The following is a 22,398-nucleotide window of genomic DNA, read 5'->3' as shown; positions in this document are numbered from 1 at the left end:
CCGCGCAAGCAGAAACACGAGCTCGCGGAGCCTAAGACCAGTTCCATAAATTACCGCGCCATCGTTCGGTTGTGGGGCTCGTTTGATGGCAAGCTTTAAACGGAATAAAGCAACAAAAAAAGGCCAAACAACGGACTAGCATCATCAACATCCCCTCTCATCAGCTATCAATCCCCTTCCCTCCGTGCGTTCGGGTGTAGGGGTTCCAGCACCGGTCACTACCGATCGCAAAACCCATTCTCTCTCTCTCTCTCGCCGGCGGCCAGCGCAAAACAAGTTTCACTTTCACTGCGCGAACAACAACGAACGCGCGCGTTCGTGTGCCTCCCGGAATGTCAATTTGCTGTGTGTGTGTGTGTTGGTTGCTGGAGAAATTTCTTGTCCCCAGTACGAGCAAGATCAGGGCCAGTCGGTGATTGACTCCAGGCATCTGTGGACTTACCACCGTTGAAAACAGTTTCCCTTTCTTTTTGGGATTGCGGATTGTCCCAGTGTCACAAACGGACGGTGGCGCCTTAAATCCCGGTGCTGCATTATAGGAAAACGGGTGTGTGTGTGTGTGTAGAACCACTTCTATTGCGCTGCGCCTGCAACGTTACGCTTTGAAATGTCCCGCAACTGGTGCTGGTGGTGTACCGTCGTGTGTGCCGTGGCGGTCGTCGGCACCGGTGTTCGCTGGGCCAGTGTGAGCGGGGCCGTCATTTTGCCCAAAATCCCGGACGTGCTAAACCCGCCCGTACCGGACGGGATCGATCTGGTGCAGCAGTCCGCCTTTCTCGAGAGCACCGAGCAGGATCCGGAAGTGACGCCCGGTCTGTTCCAGGGCGATATGGCGATGGACAACCGCATGTACCGGTACTGGCGCGTGGGCCTGAACTGGGACGTGTTTCCGGAGCGGGTGTGGCCGAACGGGACGGTACCGTACGCGATCAGCCCACTGTACGACGTGGACGATCAGGTCACGATCCTGCAGGCGATCCGTACGCTCAACTTCATGACGTGCGTCAACTTCGTGCCGTGGAACGGGAAGGACAAGGACTTTCTGCTGATCTGGCCGATCAAGTATCCGAAGGGGTGCTGGAGCTACGTCGGCAAGATTGGCGGTACGCAGATCGTGTCCCTGCAGCCGCCGGACGATCGCAGCCCGAACTGTCTCGGCAACGAGGGGCGCGCCATACACGAGCTGATGCACGCGCTCGGCATATTCCACGAGCAGTCACGTGCCGACCGGGATCGGTTTGTCAAGATTATCTGGGACAACATCATACCAGGTAAGGGGGAGGTTGAGCCAAAAAGAAGGAAGAGACAATCAATGCAATTTCACTGAATGATAATACAATTTCCATTTTCTTTGCAGCGTTTAAATCGAACTTCGAAAAGCAGTCGCTCAAAAACACCACCTACAGCTTCGAGTACGACTACAACAGCATCATGCACTACGGCAAGAACTACTTCAGCATCGGCAAGGGCAAAACGACGATCGAAACGAAGATGCCCGGCATTAAGCTCGGCCAGCGGCAGGCACTCAGCAAGACGGACTGTCTGAAGATCAACGATCTCTACAAGTGTTTGGATAATCCTAAAATTAGCAAAAAGTACTACAATCTGTGCAAAACGCTCGGCATTTAATGCCCCTATTGTGGTGGTATATCAAAGCGAACGGAAGGGGAATGGGAAAACGAAAGGACCACGGTGGTGTGAGTGATATGTTTCGTTTCCGGCTTTCTTCCGAACCCATTAGAAAGTTAATTTATTATTTCCCAATATTTATATCTGAGGTGGGGCTCTCGCGATGGATGGTCGTCACCCACCGAACCCATAAGCCTTACCCTTTTCGAGTAGAACATAAAATAAAGCTTACACAGCCCAAAAATAGAGGACACACATCTCGGTTTGTTTAGTGTTCTAAAATTAAAATATCTTTATTTTTTTGTATCTTTCTTTTGTCGATTGGACATGGTTTTGTTGTTCCCGGGGTGGCGGGGTATCCCTCCGGCTCTCTATCTCTCTCTCTAAGTAGTAGATCAAATGATGCGGGTTCATACAAATCAAAAAGAAATGTTCGCGTTTCCCTCCCTTTTCTTCTCGCTGCTGCTGCTCCGGGAGGTGGTGGACACAATGGTAAAAGAAAAGTTTACCAACATGGTGGTAAAAACCCTTCCTTCTCCATTTTAGGCTACACTTGGGGCGGCCGTCGGAGGAGGGGAGCTATTACTTTGGAGAGAATCAACGCTCATAATCCTCCCTTTGTTCCTTCAGCCCTTCCCTAATACAGCCTCCTTTCCTACCAAAGCCAACGCGAAACGAGAGTTCCAGGGTAAACGTGGACTTTGCAAAAGCAGCCGTGCGCGCGTTCAGATGTTCTTGATGGAGCTGGTATAATTCTTACCGCAACACTCCGATGATGTGTCCCACCCCGCGCCAGCGGGTAGTGCGCTTTTTAAAGACGACGTTGTGTTCTTGCCCCCGCGTAAGGGACAAACACACACTTAATTTAAAAAAGCCAATGGGTGGGGGCGCTTTCGGTGGGACACATCCACGGTCGGTTGCAAGCGCGCGCGGCATCATCATCATTGCGCGGAATTTGTATGTGCTGCGCGCGTGTTGTAATGATTTTCTGTTGTTATACAGGTGTGTGGTGTGTAGTGGGGAAAACGCACACACGCTTTAGTCATTTATCACAGAGTAATATAAGAAAAAAAAAAGAAGTACAAAACAAAAACCTCCGCATATGCTTCTGTTGGCTAGTAGCGCTTCTGCTAATCTCTCTCTCTTTCTTACTTCCCGCTTTAGAAAGTGTTTGATAATATTAAGAAATACATGCACACACACACATACATTACGACTTTATACTGAGCTGCATTATGATGGTCTACTTTACCTTTGCTTGCCTGAGAGAAAGTAATAATAGTTTCTTTTGTTGTTTTTTTCTTCTAAATATAGTGTGCTCTTTCTTATTCTTGCTGTGTTTTCTTTTGTTTGTCGTTTAATTACGCACACACACACCTGAATTTGTTGGTGGTGATTAGTACACACAATACACCGAGACCGATGGAGAGATATTGGAAATTCGATTCATTCTACGCGACGCGTGTGTGCTGTGGACAGAAGAAGTGTACCCCCTTCTCTCTTTCTATCGCACATACTACACACACGCCCACACTTCTAACTGCATATACTGTGTATCGAAAGTAATGCTCATGAGGGGGGTAAAGGTAATATAGGAGTTGTTGGTTGGGTGATGGTGTGTCCTAGCTTTTACATAATTCTGTGACCACTATCATCATCACCCGATTTACTAAAGTCAAATGAAATGTGAAAGTGTGGGTGGTGGGTGGGTATTTGGGCGCTCGCCTGAAAAACGCCAATTCATTAATGCTGTGTAATATTATGCATGTGGATTTAAAAGAAAGTAACCCTATCGGATAATAACAGGCGGCGCGCGCGGGAGTGGGATTTTCAAAACGAAAAATAGCGCGTTATTATATCAATAATTATAAAAATAACTAAAGACAACTGGAACACGAAGAAACAAACGAGCGGTGGCGGGGGAGGGGGGTGGGTTATAGGGCGCAACATAAAAAAGGTGGTCCTAAACTGAACTTAAGTTTCTATTCGTAAGGAATTAATTGCAAATGAATGCATTTACAGATCCACGCGCGCACGTTTCTTTTCTTGTACGTTAAAAACAAAATCCAACGAAGTGTGTGTGTGTACGTGTGTGTGTTGGTGAGTGTGAGAGAGTGTCCCACACATCCACACACCCACACACCACTCGCGTCGTGTCTCCGCACACTTCACTTAATCGTCGAACCGGGTGTGTTTGGTGGATCGCGAGTCGTAACTACTGCTGGCGCCACCATAGCCGCCGCCATTCGAGTAGCTGCTGCTACTGCTTTCGTACGGTCGCTTCGCGCCACCATAACCGCCGCCGTAGCCGCCGCCGCCACCACCGCCATATCCGCCACCGTAACCACCGCCGTAGCCGCCGTTGCCGCCGCGGAAGGTTCCGTAGCGCCGGGTGCTACCGCCGCTGCCGCTGGCCGTCTGGCTCCAGCGCAACAGCTCGGACGGTATCTCCTGCTTGGCTTCCTGCAGGATGTTGACCAGCTCGCGCGCCTGCTTGCGCTCGGCCATCGTGAAGAAGGTGTACGCCACGCCGGTTGCGTTCGAGCGCCCGGTACGTCCGATACGGTGCACGTAATCTTCCGTCTGCTGCGGATAGTCATAGTTGATGACCACCTTGATACCGTCCACGTCTGCAGGGATATAGCAGTGACGCACGAGCGAGAGGGAGAGAAGCGTACAGAAATAAGGAGAAAGAAATACAGCGTTAGATTCCTGCTGGTCTTGCGAGGTTTGTGTTCGTTTTGGTAGTTTTTACTTGTTTATGTTTTTTTCTTTAAAAAAAATTGAAGTAAATATATGCAAGCGACCTACTCAAACTTCACTATTTCCTACTCGTGAATGATGTGTGTTTGATGGATTTTGGCGATGAAAAGAAAAGCCAATCAATGAAAAAGCAAATAAAAAAGGATTAAACTGATCCCACCGTTTGATGGATGTGTGTGTAGGGGGGAAAGGAGAGCTTTCCAGGAGTTTCTGATAGCTTTGGGACACTTTAAACTCTTTCTTACTTGAAATGAACTTTTTGCAATGGGAATTGGACTCTCTAGCAGCCTTGTTGTTCGACAAATCCAATAGGAATTTCCAACGAGCCTGTCCAAAAAGGGTGCGCCATAGAGTTCAATTTACACCTAATGAAATTCACTTCCAATGGGAAAAGAGTCTAGGAAGTGTCCCACAACTATGAGAACCCCTGAAAAACACTGTAATGCTTGTTTTGTAAAGAACATTTTAAAACGCATTTCTATACGAATTTACAGTTTCTTCCACAGGATGTGAGTGTATCTTCCGCGAACAAAATATACGCTGCAACGACACTGCGAGAGACGTTCGTTGAGTTTTGTTTGTGCTGAAGATGATGGATAATTTTCGAGTGAAATTTAATAGCACTGGCAGAACACGGAATTAGTTGACATTCGTGCCAGCGACTCTATACTCGGTAGAAAGGATGAAGAATTAAAATGTTCATTAGCATTGCTCGACGGGGGGTTTGGTGGGGAGTTTAAACAAAAGGATGGGAAAGTAAAAAAAAAACAAAGAAAAGCGATGATATGTGAAATACAATCGAACAAGCTTACGGATTAAAATGAGTAGCGAATCTATTGAAGGGGGAAAAGGATTATAGAAAAATGCGTTGCATTCAAATGAACTTTACCCTGCTCAAACAAAACATTGTACACAAAAGCTACCCTTTTGTCTCTTCTACATGACTTGGCGTTTGGCAACACGATTAGATCTTCTAACATAACTGACCAGATAATAGGAGTGTACTCTTAATCAACCATGTTAGAGAAGTGAACAGAGTTTCCCAGACGTTCTAACCTTTCCCTGATCATTTATAATATGCGTATGATGTGTATGTAGTGTGATTAGTCGATAAACTCTAATAATATAATAGTAAAAGAACTTCAACATAAGTATGAACAGCACAAAATACAAACCGTCACTAATTATATGTTCATCAGAGCCTTTCCAGTGGAGTAAACACAGCGTTACTCCTTTTTGTTCTCACACATACGTTAGTGCTCTTTCCACAATCCCCTCTCACTCGCTCACAATCGAGCGCGCGCAACGGTAAAACGAACGTATCTCTCCGCGCGTTCTGAAGATGCACAACGCGCACACCCCCTCTACTACCATCATCATCGTCGTCCCCGTTTAGTAAGGGGCGAAAACGGGACCCACGTATCCCATCCGAAACTCGCGGGGACGCGTTTGAGGAACGCTCAAGTTTGGTACCACGCAGCGACGACGAGTGTGTGTCGATCTCGCGTCGAGTGCGCGGTTGGTGGCAAAGGAGAAGATGATTGTCGTGTGTCTTTCTTGAATACCGCCACTACTACTACTACTACTATTACAGCTGCGATTCATGGTACTGCGCGCGTTCAACAACCAGATTACAGAGCATAGCCACCGCCTTCCATCCCCCGGGTTTGTGCCTTGTGCTACACGTCCAAAACGGTCGATGCTATTCGGACCACCACCACCGCCGTAGAGGGGATGATATGGACGTCGGCGTAGCGGCGGCTTGCGGCGATGTGCTATCTGTGCTGCTGCTGCTGATGCTGCCCACGGTCAACAACACGGTTTTCTCATTTTGCTGTCTTCGTGCTTGTGCGCTGACTCAGCAATGGGATTGGTTGTGTGTTTTATCCTGGACCGAGCCGTGCTCCGAGCGCGCTTCTGGTTGTCTTGTGCGTTATTTGTGAAGTGAGTGTCTGTGTGTTTCCATCAGAAAGTTGAGGATTGATCAAACCACCATATCACGCAGTATCCCGAGACCGCATATTCTTCCGTACGCAATTCCGGAACACACGCGCATCACATTTAACAAAGCCGAGTGTCCGCGTATTGGAGCTGTCGACGCGCTTTCAGGGTTTGTGCGGTGTCAGTTGATTCTTTTTGGTTTACGAGATATAACTTTTATTACCTGCCCTTCGAGAATAGTTCAGTTGAAATTGTGCAAAGGTAAGGTCCCTTTTGTTGATAGGATCATATCGTTATGTTAGTACTTTTCTCGAAAATGGATCGCCTCTTCGTATCGATTGATCGATAATAAAGATTTACTCATTTTAGGCACAATTATCTTAGTATGACCTAGTACTTGCTGTCGTTAATATCGGATCCCGATAGCTCGAGGGAAGGGATATTTCACAACCGTCGATCGCATGTTCGACCTCCTTTTTCTCAAGGGTCTATATGATGTCGAATATTGAGGCAGATTCGTTTTGTGCACCGCATTTTCTCCTGTGACTTTAATCCTGATGATGATACGAGTGTGTGTGTGTGCGTACGAAAGCACTGATAGTAGTAGTAGTCATGTGTTTTAACGCAGTATATACTCAATGTGGTGGTACGTTCGTCGGGCGAACTGCTGCAGTGAGCTAGTCTCTCGTTTTAGCGCGTGCCACCCCAAATCCCATCACGGAGAGGGAATGGGCCACTCAATTGCGCAATTGGAAGGTAGCACACTACAGCACAACACCACCACGTGTGAAGAGGCCGTTTCAAATCGGTAACACCTTTGCCCCTGGCGAGGATATTGGTATCGTGACCATGTTGCATCTCTGTCACTCTCACTCCCTTTTTTTTCATATTTTAGGGCCATTTTTTGTGTGAAAGGTTTTGGCACCGTGTAGTAACATACACTTTTCCCGTCCAGTACATTTTTTTTTTCATGAATGCGCACCCACCACCACCACCAGCATAAACGAGCGCGTGCGCGCGCACACGACGCCAATACCAATTGGGTTTGGGAGAGGCGATCGAGACGCGCGATTTTATGTTTGCGCCGAGTGTAGTCGGAGGAAGTGTTTGATGTTGGTGCACACGTGTGTGTTCATTGTACGGGCGAAACATATGTAAAACAGCGGGCTGAGATGTACTTTTGCTCACTATCCCCACCACAGCAGCAAGATGGTTCGGCCTCTGTAAAAGAAAGTACGACACGAGATCGGGAAGAAGAAGAAGAAAGCGGAAAAGTTGAGTAAAGGGAGCTTTGTTTTGCTGTTCGCCGAGACGCGTTTCGTTATAGGAGGGGACACACAGGGAAATAAAAAGGGAGAGCTTAAGAGACACACGCGCGCGCACAACAACTCTCATCATTTGCCCGTAAGAAAGGCGATTTACACAAGGGAAGATGGTAGCTTTTGATGATCTCTTCGCTCGATGATAAGGAAACATTAAAGGTACATATTTTGCCGCTACATGTTAAGGATGAAAACTAGAACCGACAAAGAACACGTGTTCTCGCGCTACAATGCTTTTTTCTATACTCAACTCGCGTTATTTTTTCGTACGTGGAAATGGGGAAAGATTGAAAGAACAAAACATCTGCTGTGTGTGCGCAAGCACGCTTATCGTTGCAAAGCATGCCCGTGCGCAAGCACACCGTGAGGAAAGGCTCACACTACAAACATTGCTTGGTGTGTGTTAATAATGATTGGTTGACATCATCATCATTGATTTCATCAGCCACAAAAGCTCATTCGCTGTTGCCATGCATACGAATAACCTTCCACGCTGGTTCGCGTTCATACTGTTTTCTCATTCAAACTCATTCGCAAGTGACGTCGTTTATATACGGGTGCCGTTCATTTTAGATACAGTTGATGGTATACAATTTGTAGGCAAGAGAAAAACGTAACCAAAACACTTACCCAAACCGCGGGCGGCCACATCTGTTGCTACCAGGATGCATGAGCTGGAATTGCGGAAGCGGCCCAGGGCGCGTTCGCGCTCCTGTTGCGATTTGTCGCCGTGCATCGATACCGAGTCATAGCCGTAGCGCTTGATTTGCATACTTATCCGATCGCACTGGCGTTTGGTGGTGGTGAAGATAAGAATTTTGCCCGGATTGCCTTCATGGTACAGTTCCTCCAGCAGTTTGCCCAGCCTACGCCACGAAGGATGAAAAGGGGTACACGGTGGACAGAGAGAAGAAGGGGGAAGAGAAAACATATAAAAATACGTTAGCATTGGACCCACTGTGGAATAACATTGTGCCCGGTGATAATTCGAGACGAGACGGGCCTTTAGCACCAGCTGGCTGAGTACACTTACTCTGGGTTTTTGTCCTTCTCGGCAATAACGCGCACGTGCTGCGTAATGTTGTGATTCGCCGACAGCTCCAGCGAACCGACGTTGATCTGCACGTAGTCGCCGAGGAAGTCACGCGCCAGACGCTGCACCTCCTTGGGCCAGGTGGCGGACCACATAAGAATCTGACGATCCGGCCGGACGTGATCGAGGATCTTGCGGATTTGCGGCTCGAAGCCCATGTCCAGCATGCGATCGGCCTCGTCCAGCACCAGGTACGTTACCCGCTGCAGGGTCGTGGTGCCGGACTCGAGGAAATCGATCAGCCGACCGGGCGTGGCGATCACGATCTCGACGCCGCGGCGCAGGTCCGACGCCTGCGGTCCCTTGCTCGAGCCACCGAACAGGCACGTGTTGCGAATGTACGACGACGAGCCGAACTCGGTCGCGACCTGCTGGATCTGCTGCGCCAGCTCGCGGGTCGGGGCCAGCACGAGCACCAGCGGTCCGCGCACGGACGGGTCCGGCTTCTGGTGATTGATGTGCACGATCGCGGGCAGCATGTAGGCGAGCGTTTTGCCCGAACCGGTCTTGGCGACGCCGACCATGTTCAGGCCGCTGAGCGCGATAGGCCAGCCCTGCGCCTGGATCGGCGTCGGGCTCTTGTACCCCTGCCGGTCGATCTCCCGCTTGACGTAGTCGGGTATTTCGATCTCGTCGAACTCGGTGATCGGTTTCGGGCACTTGCCGATCAGCGTGATATCGTGCTTGGCCAGGTAGCGATCCACCTCCTTCTGCGAGCGATTGCGCACGATCGAGTTCTCGTGGTAGAAATCTTTCTTGAACGGGGCCAGCGTCATCTTGCTCCAATCGATCTTGGTCATCCCGCCGGCATCCGCCCACTTATTGCGGTACCCGCCGCCGCCGCCTCCTGCACCGCCACCACCGAAGCGACTACCGCCGCCTCCATAGCCGCCGGCGCCGCCACCACCACCACCTCCACCGTAACCACCACCACCGGGGCGCGAACCGGTCGTTCCAGTTCCGCGCTTGAACTCGGTCCCGGTGCGCTTCACACCGTGGTACGGTTCCTTCTTGTAGTCTTCTCGCTCGAATCTCGGAGCCCTTGAAGGATAAAACGATATAAAAAGATACAAATCATGTGATATTTTCCTCTTGCAAAATCTCGCTCGGTTACTGTTACTTTCAACTGATGGTTCAGTTCAGTTTCTCTCTCTCTCTCTATCTCTCAATATCTCTCTCAATATCTCACTCTCTTCGGTTTCGATTAAAGATCGTATGTGTGTTTTTTTTTAATTAATAGCTTTTATGGGTTGGTGGTTGCAAGCTAGGAGAGTCGATTTACACCTAATGGTCATGATAGTTAGGTCAGTGTACATGCGTGTGCGAATCAGAATTTCTAATATTATCATATCTTCCACCGCTAGCAACAGCAGCAGCAGCAGCAGCGGCGGCAACAGTAGCAGCGCATGCTCATTTCATCGCGACAGACTGTGCGAGAACTCGCGCGAACTGCTCGGCGGCACAGAAGAAGAAGAGGACATACTTTTATCGCTGCCATATCGATGCAGTCGCTGGTGCGGGGGTAGCTTCGCGAAGAACGGATGGTCGAGCGCCTCCAGCAGCGTGATGCGATCCTTCGGATCGTACTCGAGCATCTTCGCGATCAGATCAAACATCTGCATGTGCTCTGGCGCATCGGACATGGCGCTGCGCATCAGCGGCTTGCAGTTCTGCAGCACGTACCGCGCCTCGGACGTTTTCTCGTCCCAGTCGAGCTTGCCGTGCGGGAAGTATCGGGTCGGCGTTTTCTTCGCCATGTGGTACGGTATCGGGCCGAGTATGCGCTCCATCATGGCGAGGTGTTCCCGGTTGTCGTGCGTTTGGAACAGCGTGATGCCCAGGTACAGTTCGTAGATGATGCAACCGATCGACCACACGTCGCACGGCTGCGCCCAGCCCAGCTCGAGTATCACCTCCGGTGCTCGGTAGTGCCGCGTCGAGACGATCGTGCTGTGGTACTCGTGATCGAAGATGGCGTTGCCGAAATCGATCAACCGAATGTCGCTACAGTTGACGTGGCGCAGCTCGCGGTTCTTCCGCGTCGTCCTGCTGACGACCGTGTTGTACTCGGAGTTTACGAACAGTATGTTCTCCGGCTTCAGGTCCGTGTGCGTGAGCTTGATGCTGTGCAGAAAGTTGACCGCAAAGCACAGCTGGTAGGACATGTGCCGGACCTGCTCCATCGGGAATGGCTGGTACTTATTGTCTTTCATGAAGTCGTACACGCTCTGGCCGAGCATCTCGAACGCGATGCAGATGTGCCCGTGGTAGTCGAACCAGTCCAGCATCAGGATGCACAGGTGCCGGCCGGCCGGATCTTTGGCAATGATCTCCTCCAGCACATTGATCTCCAGCTTGGCCGTCTTGCGATACTTGTCCACATTGCGTATGATCTTCAGCGCGATCGTGTGCTCCTTCTCCACGTCCTTCGCCTTCACGACGCGCCCGAACGTACCTTCACCTAGGGTAGATAACAGTTTGTATCTATTATGTACTACATCACCAGGTTGGTATATCAAATGCCCGTGGGAGTCGTTCTTGATGGGGCTGTGCCGTTTCGTCACTTCCGGCCGGTGCTCCCGCTGCTCGCGCTCCCGATCGCGCTCTCGCTCTCGCTCCCTTTCCCGGTCGCGTTCCCGCTCGCGCTCTCGTTCCCGCTCTCGATCGCGTTCCCGCTCGCGCTCTCGCTCCCGCTCGCGGTCTTTCCGGGACGTCCGATGTGGCTGTGGCTGCTGCTGTTCGTGGCGCCGCGACGGTTTCTCTTCCCGATATCTGTTCTTCCTGTGGCCGCCACCGGTGGACCCGACACTGCGCTGGTGGTGAGACTCTTCCGAGCGCTTCCGTTTTCTACGGGACGAGCTTGTGTTTGATATCCGCGCACTCTTATAGCAGTCCCCGGATTCTGTATGCTTCATACGCTTCTCCTCGTACCGGCCGCCGACAGACGCCCTGGACCCGGACCTCGAATGAAGCCTGCGTTTTGAGCGTGGCATCGCTGTCTGTGTGTTGGTTGATGCTGATATGTGGACAGATTTACGAGAACAAGCACCAAAAAACGTATCATAACCGACTCTGGACGGTTGATGGGAAAATAGGTTTTGTTTTTTTTTATCTTCAAAGGTTTTTCAGTGATTTTACTTCGGGCCGCTCGAAAATGGGCGCACTCTTGGCTAACTACTTTCTCTATTTCACCACGCGCTTGTGTGTGCGCCCTTCCCGTGCCACTGTATGAATTCTACAAGCCAACACACAACCAACCAACGCCGTTCAAGGCGCAATGGCGCTTATAGGCGTTCGCACGCATGCACTCTCACACACACCACACTATTCATGTACAATTTTTACCCCCAGTCGAATTTTCTTCCCTTCATCTCACGCTAAATTCAAACACACGCACACACGCAAAACCCGTACTACACCACAGCCATCGCTTCGCACATACGCACACCAGCAAAACACATGCGAGCGCGTAATGTGTGCGAGCGAGCGAAAAACGTGCCATCAGGCAACACTGCCCCGTAACCCTCGCTCAATCTTTCTCTTTCACTCTCACGTGCTTTCCATGCCACCCGAGAGCACGGCTCGAATGACGCCTCGTGGTGGAAGTAATCCCGTCATCGACAAAGCAGATATGTGTGTGACTAACGGCAGCCATCTTGATTCTTGCAACATGGCGAACCAAGGCCAAATAAAATCAACCTACGAATGCTGCTTTTTTCCAACACCGCACGGCAACTTTCGGCCGCTCAAAAATACGCTGCGGAACGTTTCACTTGCCACAAGCATGAATGACCCAGCTAACTATTAAAAAGGTGCAATTTTCAACCCCCTTTTTTACAACCACGCCATAACCACGTGCAAACCGCACCACATCTGGGGTGGCAGCAGCAGCACCTGGGGCTCTGGCTACACCGCTTGCTTGCTTTACACGAGGGAATTTACTTACATGTCTAAATCGTCCTCGAAACCTTCCTTGCTGATGGGAGTCGAATAAAATCGACTGGTACTGGCTAACGCTGCCGAAGGAAGAAGAGTCCGGGAACGGTCGCAGTAGGACTGACGTCGGGTTGTAGGTACTGCGATGACTTCCGGGATTCGCAAGCGACTACCGAAACTGGCCGCTGATGATGTACTGCAAAATGAGCGAACAACAGTCATTAGCGACCGGCGACACACCTGACCCCACATGGCTGCGAGGTATTGTGCTGATGGTATTGGCCCGCTGACGATTTTTCACTACACTGCTCAGCCCCCCGCAGCTTTCCCCACTGGCCAGCACAAGAAACGCCACTCACGACAGAAGCGCACCGCCCCAGATGCTTACCTAATCACGGTCAATCTTCGAAAGAAAGCCACGCTGCCACACTTCAGGAAGAAACCTTCCTGTTTGCATGGGGCGAAATGTAGGGTACGTCTACACCACGGCAGAGCAGTTTGACAGTGGGTACACGGAAGCAGGCGAATGTTTGACAATGTCTAGGCGAAGTGAAAACACACAGCCTACGCTTTGCAATGGCAGTTTTAGCTACATTAACTGTTTTCAGTTGATGAATAATTGATTCAGATTGAAATAAAAATAAAAGTCACTTAACTCAATTCCATTCAGTCACACAATCATCGTTATAGGTCTCGACTTTTACCACTATTTACTATTTGCTATTTCAATTGATATTATGATTAATTGAACCCGGTCAATGGTTTAGGGTAGTGGAAACGCTGATCCGATACGATTTTATCGGACGAAATTTATATGGGATTTGACAGATAAAGTCAAACGTACGATTCCGTCGTACGACGGAACCAAGGTGTATTTATTTAGAAGGTACATTTTTAGCGCGTTTGCCGGGTGCCATCATTGAGAATTGTTATGTCAAATAGCAGATAATTTTCCACACATCAAACCAGCCCTTTCCTATTTTAATACCGGAGCTCCCAGTATTGTTATGTCAAATCGTGAAATGTCAATTTGTTCTGAAGCGTTTCATCTCCTAATATCCATACACCTTGCGATGGAATCATTTTTTTAATTCCGTCGGATTGATGCAACTGATTTTATCTGTCAATGCTATTATGCGTGCGCAAAAATCAAAATTGTTTGATTCTGACGCATGCGGTTTAAAACTGTCACCCGCAGCGGGTGTGAAATTCATACATTTTCAGAAAAAAAAACCTTATATAGGAACAACATCAAATTATTTCTATTATAATAGTTAAACCATTCAAATCATCCACATAATCGCAATATGAAGCGAAATACCGTTTGACAGCAGTATCTGCAAAGGTTTCAAAAAATCCAATTGGCATACAATTTGCGGGTGAATTTTTTGCCACTCGGCATTCCGTGTAGACAGACCTTTCGTGTGCCACGTACAAAGGTAAACAAGGCTGACATGCATTGAACGTCAAGTTAGGAAAACAAAAGATTTCTGTTTTCTCCCGAACATACGATCCACAGTTTAATTATTAAAGTAATTTGGAAAAGAAGGCCCAAACCACATCCACCATGGAAACTCCAGAGGTTCATATCGATGTGAGTGGAAACATGGAAACGCCACCGGACACCAAATCCGGTTTCAACCTATCCTCGTAAGTGTGATGAAACGGGTGATGCACCCGATCGTATGACGCATCGACAGGAATAACACAGATGCATTCCCTTGTTCTACCAGGTTTACCAACTTTTCCACCCGCATCCCGAGCTTGTGGGAGCTGTTGCGCCTAAGCCGGCAGAACATTCGCCCATGGTCAGAGTTTCTACAAACGTCCAACTTCAAAACGGTGGCAAATGTGTCCCGCCTCACGAACCGCATCATTCGCAATCTGGCCTACTTTCAAAGCAACTATCTGTTTGTGTTTCTGGGTCTGATTGTCTATTGTTTGTAAGTGGAGAGGAGCAGTGCGAAAGCGCGGTTTCCCACGTATCCAATTTGCCCCGTGCCCCCAGCTAATGTGCTTGCTCGTTCCATTCCAGGTTGACCTCACCGCTCATACTGATAGTGCTGGGGGCCGTGTTTTATGCTTGCTACAAAATCAAACAGAACAGCACGCCGGTGGCATTCTTCAGCAAGCAGTTGAACACGAACCAGCAATGTATTGCGGTCGGTGTCGCCTCCGTGCCGGTGCTGTATCTGGCCGGGGCCGGTGCCGTCATGTTCTGGGTGCTGGGTGCCTCATTCTTTGTGATATCACTCCACGCGGCCTTCTACAATATCGATGCGATCGTGACGGAGGACACGGAAACGTTCCTCTCCGAAACGGTGTGAAGGGGATGGCAGTGACGATGCCGAACGAAATCAGCTGTGGGATGATCCTGATCAGCTGTGTGAAGCTTCGTTGCATAGCTTATTGCGACAATTTGATTTGAAAAATCAATTCTCCTTCCTTAGCTGTGCGTATGGTAGAAAAGAAAAGCTGTCAGAAAACTAAGATGGGTTGTTTTAAAAATTTAATTCCGCATACCTTTTTTTATATTGCACCTTTTATATGCAATATTTTGATAAATTCGAACCTGCACCAATGAACGCTGTGGAAAATTTAAGCAACGAAATTGTGAATCCAATTGAAGGAAATGCACTTTACGTATTTATTTGTTCTCGCAATTTCTACTAATCGTGCACCAAGCGCAAATATGTATTTATAATTTCTCAAAAACTCCAGCAACACCGTGGTAAAGATAAATATCAACGTTTATTTCAAAACAGATTTTTTTCACATAGTTTACAATAAAAAAAACACGAAAGTTCTTCTCTTTCGAACGAACAAGCTGCGTCTCAAAATTAGTAACGATTAGTAACAAACCACACACCCTTTGATGGACAATCGGTACGGTGAAGCCGACAGTACCGTTCTGCTCGTTCAGTTGAAAACCAAGTCGTTGTAGTTGCTCAGCACATGGTACGCCGACACACGGCAGCTGGTGGTGGTACGGACCACAGTCGTACGATCGGCACGCTCAAAGTTTGCCTTCACCGTTTCATAATAGCGACCATCGCTGCGAAACAAGAAAGGGCAACATGATAGTGAAAGTGTGAAAGAAACAATGCAACCCCGAACCCCAGCTTACCTCAGCACCAGACAGCGCAGCTTCAAGCACTTGACGCGCAGCAAATCGATCGCCTTCTGGCTCTTGTCGGAGAAGCGCAAGTTCTCCGGATCCCAGCGAAGCTCCAACCGCTCCAGCTTGGTGCAGTGCGAGCCGATCGTATCCATCAGCTGGTCGACGTGTATGTTGCCGCCCAGCCGCTCGGTCGTGCCCATCACGATGATGCGGATGTTGGTCAGTATCGGCATGATCGACATCCACAGCTGGTCGGTGATGTGCGTCATGCCGGAAAGCACGCACGCCTGCAGCTGCGCCCCGTACCGGGTAATGAACCGGGCCAGCGCCTCGTCCGAGATGTTGTCCGACGAGTCGAGGTCCAGCGCGATCAGCGACTTCGGGTTGCCGCCCTCCATCCACGCCTTCAGCACGGAATCGTTAAAGCCATTGATCTGGCCCGCGCTCAGGAAGCGCAGCGTCGGGATGCGCGTCAGCAGGTCGATCAGACACTCGGTCGACAGGTCGGTACCGGAAATGTCCAGCTCCTGCACCGAGCACTTGTCCCATTCCGCCTGCATCACGTACTCCGACTTCAGGCTGGTACCGTTCATCAGCAGACACTTGAGCTGCTTCGAGCGGGCGAGCAGCGCCTTCAGCGTCGAGCCGGTCACCTTGTTGCAGTAGTTCACCGCCAGACACTCCAGCTGGATGCAGTTCGAGCTGAACGCGTCGATGTGCGAATCGTCGATGAAGTTGATGCCGTACAGGTTGATCACGCGCAGGTTCGGCGTGGCCGACTTGAGCTTGTGCACGTTGATCACCTCGTAGATTTCTTCCTCCTCCTCCTCGCACTTCTCGTACGTGCCGATCAGGTGCAGCACCTCCAGCCCGTTGATGAAGTTGTAGATCTTGCGCATGAAGCCCTCCATGAAGATCACCTCCGACAGGCAGATGCACATGTACCGCAGCTTGGCCGGGAAGGCTTGCATTTCGCTAAAGTCGTGCAGCTGCATAGCTGAAGGAAAAACACAAACAGAAAAGAGGGTATTAGATAAAGTACGATCATGGTGGCAATCCTTCGCCCCCACCTACCCGTCGAGAAGTCGAGCAGCATGTGCGTCAGATTCGGACACTTGGAGGACAGCTCGTGCAGCACGGTGTGCGTGATCAGCTCGATCGGCAGCTCGATGTAGCGCAGCGACGGTCCGAACCGCACCGAGATGAGCTGCAGCAGCGACTCGAGCGATCCCACGTGCAGTCCCGACACTTCCGGCCGCAGCGACACATTCTTCCACAGCTGCGTGTTGTAGGCGATGGTTCGCCAGCGGCGGCACACCGTCGCCATGCGACATATCTCCAAATGGCTCAGGTAGGAAAAGATGTGCAGGATTACCTTATCCGGAAGTTTTTCGATGGACTGCGGGTACAAGATGGGAACATTAGAGGGAGCGGCGGTAGTGTAAACGATTTCAAAAGCAAGCCAATCAGTAACATGTTCGGTGCATGCAGCCAAGCAAAAACGAAGGAAAAAACAGATAGTTTCACATAAGTTATATGTCCTTCAAACACACACACACACACGCACCGTATTAGCGAACGGGCTTTTGCCATCTTCGGTGAAGTACAGCTGGGATGCTTCCAGTGCCACTTGATTCCACACATCGCTCGAAAGATCCATCGTTAATTAAAGGGTTTTTTTTAAAAGGATTTTCCCCTTCACACAACAAAAGGTCCCTTGTTTTTGCACAGCAGCTACGCGAGCCAAACGTCCGAATTTTCCGAAAGGGAGTGAAAATTTTGACATTCGTAACGTGGAAATGCGGTCCGATCGTAGTGTGCGTAGCAGAAGCTCTTCCCGTTGTTGTTAGCGACACACAAAGAGAGCAACAGAGAGTGTGTGAGAGAGAGAGGTCAGTTTTATATGCTAAGATGTGTTTTAATAAGCGGGAAAATTCAGAGGCATTCCTTAGATGCTCTCCCAAAATGTTGACTGGCCACTGCGTGCGTGAATGTGTGTGTATCATGCTAAATTTAAACAATGTGACGCGCTTACGGCGAAATCCCAGTGTTTGGGTAGACCGATGCTCATGCGCCGTCAGCTTGAACCAAAGTCCCCATGTGGTACGCGGTCCGGATCGGTTCGAAAACAGGCGATCGAGCGTGTCTCGGTGTGTGTTTGTGTGCGTTAGTAAAGAACATGCGTTCCAGGTTGACTACATGGCTGGTAGTATGCGATATGCGAATGAAAGAGTTATCATGGCACGGTTGTCATGGATACGGATTAGCGACAGGATCGTCCCGTAGTGATTAATGCGATACTAACCGTTCCATCGCTAGAGCCAAAGAAAAGCTAGGAAAATAAGCAGATGGAAAATAGTGATAAATAAAAACAAAATGATAAACAAGCAGAAACAGAAACTGCAAAGCAAAGCTGAACGATGAAACGCTCTTTCGTAGCAGCGCCGTTGGATTTGAAACGCACTGCTTGGGTGGATAAAGCCGATCACTTACCATGCGGCTCCTCCGGAAGCTACCGCTAGAGAAACTGTCACTATGGACTATGGAAAAATCGATCGCACTCCATGCTTGCATTGTTTGTGTTTAAGAATAGGCTGTGGTGGTACTGGTTGGGTGGGTTATAGAACTCTATTAGAATAAGTCGGTGCAGTTTTGCTACCATTGGCATCATTGCGTGGCGTTATTGTGAATATCGTTTCCGTTATAAATCTCAAAGCTTGTGCTACTGGTCATGTGATTCGAGTATTTAGGTAAATTTCAAATTTTTTAACACATTCTGCGCATGCCAAGTCGATTTTAATTGAAAAAAAAATAAATTGTTGCCCTAACATTTTCTTTAATTAAAAACAGATGTGTTTAACTAAGCGACGAACGTTTTCCAAATCAAATAAAATTCCATAATTGCTTCATAATTTACGCGAATCACTACGGTTGCACTTGTGGATGTGTAAGTTAAATTTATGCTTCATTCAGGCAGGCAGATACTGAAGCTCCAATTGATTTACGATCCATCACCAACGGACGTGTCACTGTACACCATTAGTACATCACACTTAATCGTCATTAAACTGATGATTAAGTCACCCGGTCGTACAAAAAAAAAAAAAAAATAAAGGGAGAAATGAAAACTCATTCCCAACTCACCACGACCGCGAATCCACTATACTGCTACTGCTTGGCGGCACACACTTTACGCACAAAGGCGATACACCGTACTGTCTGGTGCGGCCGTGAGTTCCGATCAGAATGCCGGCCCGATCGCGAATTAAGCGGTGCGAGAGTTCCACACCGAAACAAATTATAATTAAAAGTGATGTTTTGTTTCAATGTATTGGCCGGCGTTTTTCGTCGATTGTTGGGGCGGTTGGGGGTGGGAAGAATCGGAATAGAAGGAAACACAGTAAACGGGACATTGTTTCTGTTATCTTTCTTGCGAACACGAACGAAAGCTACCGTGGTACGTATAGAGCCAATATTAGCTTTAGAGAGTATTTTACAAAAAAAACTTGAATTACTTAAGCCAGTTGGGTGAATTGAATAATATTATTCCGAGTAATTTTTAAAAACATTATTTAAAAAATCTTAAGGCATAACTTTGTGAACAAATTCCCAGTACAACCCAAGCTTGGTTTGATCCGAATTCATAAAATAAACCCACCGCAAGAAGGCGAACCATTTGCAATGTTTCACCCAAGCTTTGTTTATTTATTAATGTACATTTTTCCACTCAACCAGAAATCCTGCCCGCATTCTAGCACACGCACGCTACTGGTCTTCCTTCCTTGAGGATGCTTTACCGCCAAACACCGATCACATCGCGAAATCATTACGCTGCTTACGATCATCGGCAAGAACGAACATGTCGTCACGTCTGGCGGTGGTGCCAATTGTGTCGTGTTTCGTTTCTTTGCTGTTTTGTTTTGCTCTGTCTTTTTTTGTCGGTTTCGTTTCACTAGTCGCAATGGAACGAGTCAACACGTTGGACTTTCGTCAACAATTTTAATGGCCGCTCATGGGGCGGGAGGGGAGTGGAAAGGGGAAACTTGCCCATCTCAGTCGGGATTCCCGTCGTTGCCATTGAACCGCACTGCTCGTGTCGAGTGTTTCGGTGTGTGCGTTCATGATCAGGTAGGAATAATTCACTTAACCGGCTCCACAACCTTTCCATTACCGACGAGTGCTACCACTGCCAAAAGTGTATGTCAATCATGCGGGGAGGGGCACCGCGGGTTCAAATTACCGCGATATAAATAGAGCACACTGATCAAATTACACCTCTTTTTTTCTTTACGATGATCATCATTGCTGCGGGAAATCGATGTCGTGTGTGACCACTTTTGCACACTTTTTACGTACCTGGGAGGGTCGTTTTCTGAACGTTACCGGAAAAAGTAAATCCATTTAATTGTGAGAGCGTTAACGCTTAGCGGCTGATACGGATGGTTTTCACCCACTGATTCCGATCCCAGGGTAGTGGTGTAAATTGATCTGTCACTCAAATCGAATCGTGAAGAAGCAACAACAAAAAACCAATTCGAAAACGATCGGATTTGGCATTCGGGCACGAATTTGCCAACAGTAAGCATAACAGAACGATCGTGTTGCGTTAGACGTTGGTGACGAACGAGGGCACGATGACGAACATTGCTCGACACACGCGCGTGCTTGACGCATGGCGTGGAGCGATGGAGGTGCCTGGTGATTTTCACGCGTCAGTTTGATTTTTGCGCAAAACGGTTAATACTCAAAGGGTTATTTGCTCAAATAGGAACGAACTGCGTGATTAATGATAAGAAAATACTCTTCACTAATAACTGGACACTCTGATGTTAAGAACAGTGTGGGTAATTTTGAATCACAACGCAACATCACATGCTTTAAATATTTAAACAAACTTAACACACACGTCCACACGAAAGATTTATATTTACAGTAGACAGCATCGAAATTAGCCAAAACTGCAACTCGATTGCATTCTAGTTTTCACTCATTCACCGTTTGATTAAATATATTGCTGGTGCACGCTAAGGAAGCACGGTGCATCAGTGTCGTTGCGAGCTCGCGATCCATGGTGCCCGATCCAACGTGCTAGGCGCTTGTGAGCAAAATGCAAAACCACGGAACTACCGCCGGGCTCGACCAAACAATGGCGACTGATGGGGGCCGTCCCGCTACTTACACAGTTCGAGGTGAAAATGATTTTCCGGGCATCTTCGTCATCGTTCATATTTGTGCCCAGCAGCAGGTTTGCTATGCTTTGCCGCTGTTTAAACGCACTCATCTTGACACGCGTAACTGGTTCGTCGTTTCGTAACCTGACGCTTCAAGACGGGTCGGGGTCGCAATGCACAACGACAGGACGGCAGCCACTCGGCAGCGGTCAGTGGCGAACCTTAACGCCAATCGCCAGTAACACTACACTGAACGCGCGGAAGCAGTTTCTGCTGATTGCCCGATCCGGTGACCAATGACCATGCGATTCACCCGATCGGTGCTGGGAAACTGAATCTGCAAGTACATCGGCGTCGCATCCGACACCATTTTCCATCGATCGAAACTCAAGTGAGCGAGGTGAGCATGATTGCTTTTGTGCGATCCGAGGGACGGTAGAGTAGAAAGGGGTTGAATTATTTTCATCACCATCTTATATTTATAATTATTAAACTCGTCTGCGGGTTTCCATATACCTGTGGCACCTTCACAGTCGAGCAATGGGGCAGCAATGTGTGGATGCTGTCTCGTGAGTGGTTGGCACCGTTTTTCACTGCCAAGGTGGCTTGTGTTACAATTATGGGATGACATTTGCCAGCTGCAGTATTGATCGGGTACGTGTTGAAGGCTTTGGCAAAGGTAAATCAATTGCAAACCATAGCGAACGCAGGAGATGATTGTTGCTGAGAGCAAAGGGAAGGGATTGGATTGGAAGAGTTGAAGGATTATGTCTGAAATAAACTATTGCATAGCTTCCATTGAGCTGTGCCAAGTTATTGATTTCGAGTTGGATGCAAAACCTATGAGAGGTATTAACATTTTGCAATCTCTTGAGGATGTATTTGTATAAACAGACAACAGTAGAACTAAATTACAGATTTCAACAACATCTACATTATATTTGCGTCGATTTGAACAATGTTTTGATGCACATACAGAAATGTTTGTCTGCCCGGTTTTTGGTTATAGATTTCCCTTTTTTCTGTGATGAAGAAAATCCTGTAGGTAATGCGATGTTTAAACTGCATGCTCTCATAGCTTCATTTCACCCGCCGCAGGATCGTCTATGGAGATGATGGTGGATCGATTACCGTATTTAGTACTAATAAACTAAAACTCTTTATAATAATAAATTATTTTTTTTATTCATACGCTTCATGTACATCGGAAGAAATAGGCCATCGAATCGAAACTAAATCGCTCTTGCAATAACGAGAAAGTATTAACACCCTGTTGATGGATGACAAACATATTTGTCACATTTTTCTCCAACATATTTGACGGGTGTCGAACTTATGTTCGTCATAACTTGGACGGTGCCTGTCTGCCGTAACAAAAAAAAACGAAAACAACATCTAGTCACAAACCAGTGATTCCCAAAG

General features: G+C 48.4%; 4 protein-coding genes across 10 annotated transcripts; 2 read left to right on the top strand and 2 right to left on the bottom strand.

The window, feature by feature from the left end:
- Positions 1–396: 396 nt before the first annotated feature.
- On the top strand, positions 397–2,708 carry LOC120951183 (hatching enzyme 1.2). The gene is made up of 2 exons (XM_040369736.2): positions 397–1,271; positions 1,358–2,708. Exons 1-2 carry the CDS (start codon positions 608–610, stop codon positions 1,627–1,629), a joined length of 936 nt encoding a protein of 311 aa, XP_040225670.2. The 5' UTR covers positions 397–607; the 3' UTR covers positions 1,630–2,708.
- LOC120951181 (uncharacterized) lies at positions 1,893–13,193 on the bottom strand. 3 transcript variants are annotated; one of them, XM_040369731.2, is made up of 5 exons: positions 13,073–13,193; positions 12,695–12,880; positions 8,689–9,789; positions 8,286–8,521; positions 1,893–4,259 (listed from the first exon to the last, which is right to left on the bottom strand). In XM_040369731.2, coding segments are annotated over exons 2-5 (1,797 nt in total). In that variant the 5' UTR covers positions 12,697–12,880; positions 13,073–13,193; the 3' UTR covers positions 1,893–3,801. The 3 variants fall into 3 exon arrangements, with proteins under 3 accessions (XP_040225665.1, XP_040225667.1, XP_040225666.1); XM_040369733.2 differs by lacking the exons at positions 1,893–4,259; positions 8,286–8,521 and adding an exon at positions 10,232–11,764 and having other exon boundaries at positions 9,549–9,789; positions 13,073–13,181; XM_040369732.2 differs by lacking the exons at positions 1,893–4,259; positions 8,286–8,521 and having other exon boundaries at positions 9,774–11,764; positions 13,073–13,181.
- A 916-nt stretch (positions 13,194–14,109) lies between these two features.
- Positions 14,110–15,510, top strand: LOC120949994 (prenylated Rab acceptor protein 1). The gene is made up of 3 exons (XM_040367683.2): positions 14,110–14,334; positions 14,418–14,627; positions 14,720–15,510. The coding sequence occupies exons 1-3, from the start codon at positions 14,252–14,254 to the stop codon at positions 15,009–15,011; spliced, it is 585 nt and encodes a 194-aa protein (XP_040223617.1). The 5' UTR covers positions 14,110–14,251; the 3' UTR covers positions 15,012–15,510.
- On the bottom strand, positions 15,417–21,279 carry LOC120949993 (F-box/LRR-repeat protein 7). 5 transcript variants are annotated; one of them, XM_040367681.2, is made up of 5 exons: positions 20,162–20,319; positions 18,111–18,137; positions 16,880–17,204; positions 15,812–16,802; positions 15,417–15,739 (listed from the first exon to the last, which is right to left on the bottom strand). In XM_040367681.2, exons 1-5 carry the CDS (start codon positions 20,204–20,206, stop codon positions 15,604–15,606), a joined length of 1,524 nt encoding a protein of 507 aa, XP_040223615.1. In that variant the 5' UTR covers positions 20,207–20,319; the 3' UTR covers positions 15,417–15,603. The 5 variants fall into 5 exon arrangements, with proteins under 5 accessions (XP_040223615.1, XP_040223613.1, XP_040223612.1 ...); XM_040367679.2 differs by lacking the exons at positions 18,111–18,137; positions 20,162–20,319 and adding exons at positions 18,299–18,410; positions 18,950–19,097; XM_040367678.2 differs by lacking the exons at positions 18,111–18,137; positions 20,162–20,319 and adding exons at positions 17,373–17,638; positions 18,950–19,097.
- Positions 21,280–22,398: the final 1,119 nt, after the last annotated feature.

Source organism: Anopheles coluzzii, chromosome 2, assembly GCF_943734685.1.
Source record: "Anopheles coluzzii chromosome 2, AcolN3, whole genome shotgun sequence".
Lineage (NCBI taxonomy): Eukaryota > Metazoa > Arthropoda > Insecta > Diptera > Culicidae > Anopheles > Anopheles coluzzii.
Note: the sequence above shows the minus strand (reverse complement) of the source record. Positions and strands in the feature narration are given on the sequence as shown.

Excerpts from the sequence above, each read along its gene's own strand:
- LOC120949993 (XM_040367677.2), bottom strand. The coding sequence starts at position 21,086 with ATGAGTGCGTTTAAACAGCGGCAAAGCATAGCAAACCTGCTGCTGGGC. Across the intron at positions 17,205-20,984 it reads TCATTTTCACCTCGAACTGT|TCCATCGAAAAACTTCCGGA; the intron begins GTAAGTAGCGGG and ends TTGTACCCGCAG. Across the intron at positions 15,740-15,811 it reads CTGCGCTGTCTGGTGCTGAG|CGATGGTCGCTATTATGAAA; the intron begins GTAAGCTGGGGT and ends CTTGTTTCGCAG.
- LOC120951183 (XM_040369736.2), top strand. The coding sequence starts at position 608 with ATGTCCCGCAACTGGTGCTGGTGGTGTACCGTCGTGTGTGCCGTGGCG. Across the intron at positions 1,272-1,357 it reads CTGGGACAACATCATACCAG|CGTTTAAATCGAACTTCGAA; the intron begins GTAAGGGGGAGG and ends TTTTCTTTGCAG.
- LOC120951181 (XM_040369731.2), bottom strand. Across the intron at positions 8,522-8,688 it reads GAGAAGGACAAAAACCCAGA|GCTGGGCAAACTGCTGGAGG; the intron begins GTAAGTGTACTC and ends TTCGTGGCGTAG. Across the intron at positions 4,260-8,285 it reads TGTGGCCGCCCGCGGTTTGG|ACGTGGACGGTATCAAGGTG; the intron begins GTAAGTGTTTTG and ends ATATCCCTGCAG.
- LOC120949994 (XM_040367683.2), top strand. The coding sequence starts at position 14,252 with ATGGAAACTCCAGAGGTTCATATCGATGTGAGTGGAAACATGGAAACG. Across the intron at positions 14,335-14,417 it reads TCCGGTTTCAACCTATCCTC|GTTTACCAACTTTTCCACCC; the intron begins GTAAGTGTGATG and ends TTGTTCTACCAG. Across the intron at positions 14,628-14,719 it reads GGTCTGATTGTCTATTGTTT|GTTGACCTCACCGCTCATAC; the intron begins GTAAGTGGAGAG and ends GTTCCATTCCAG.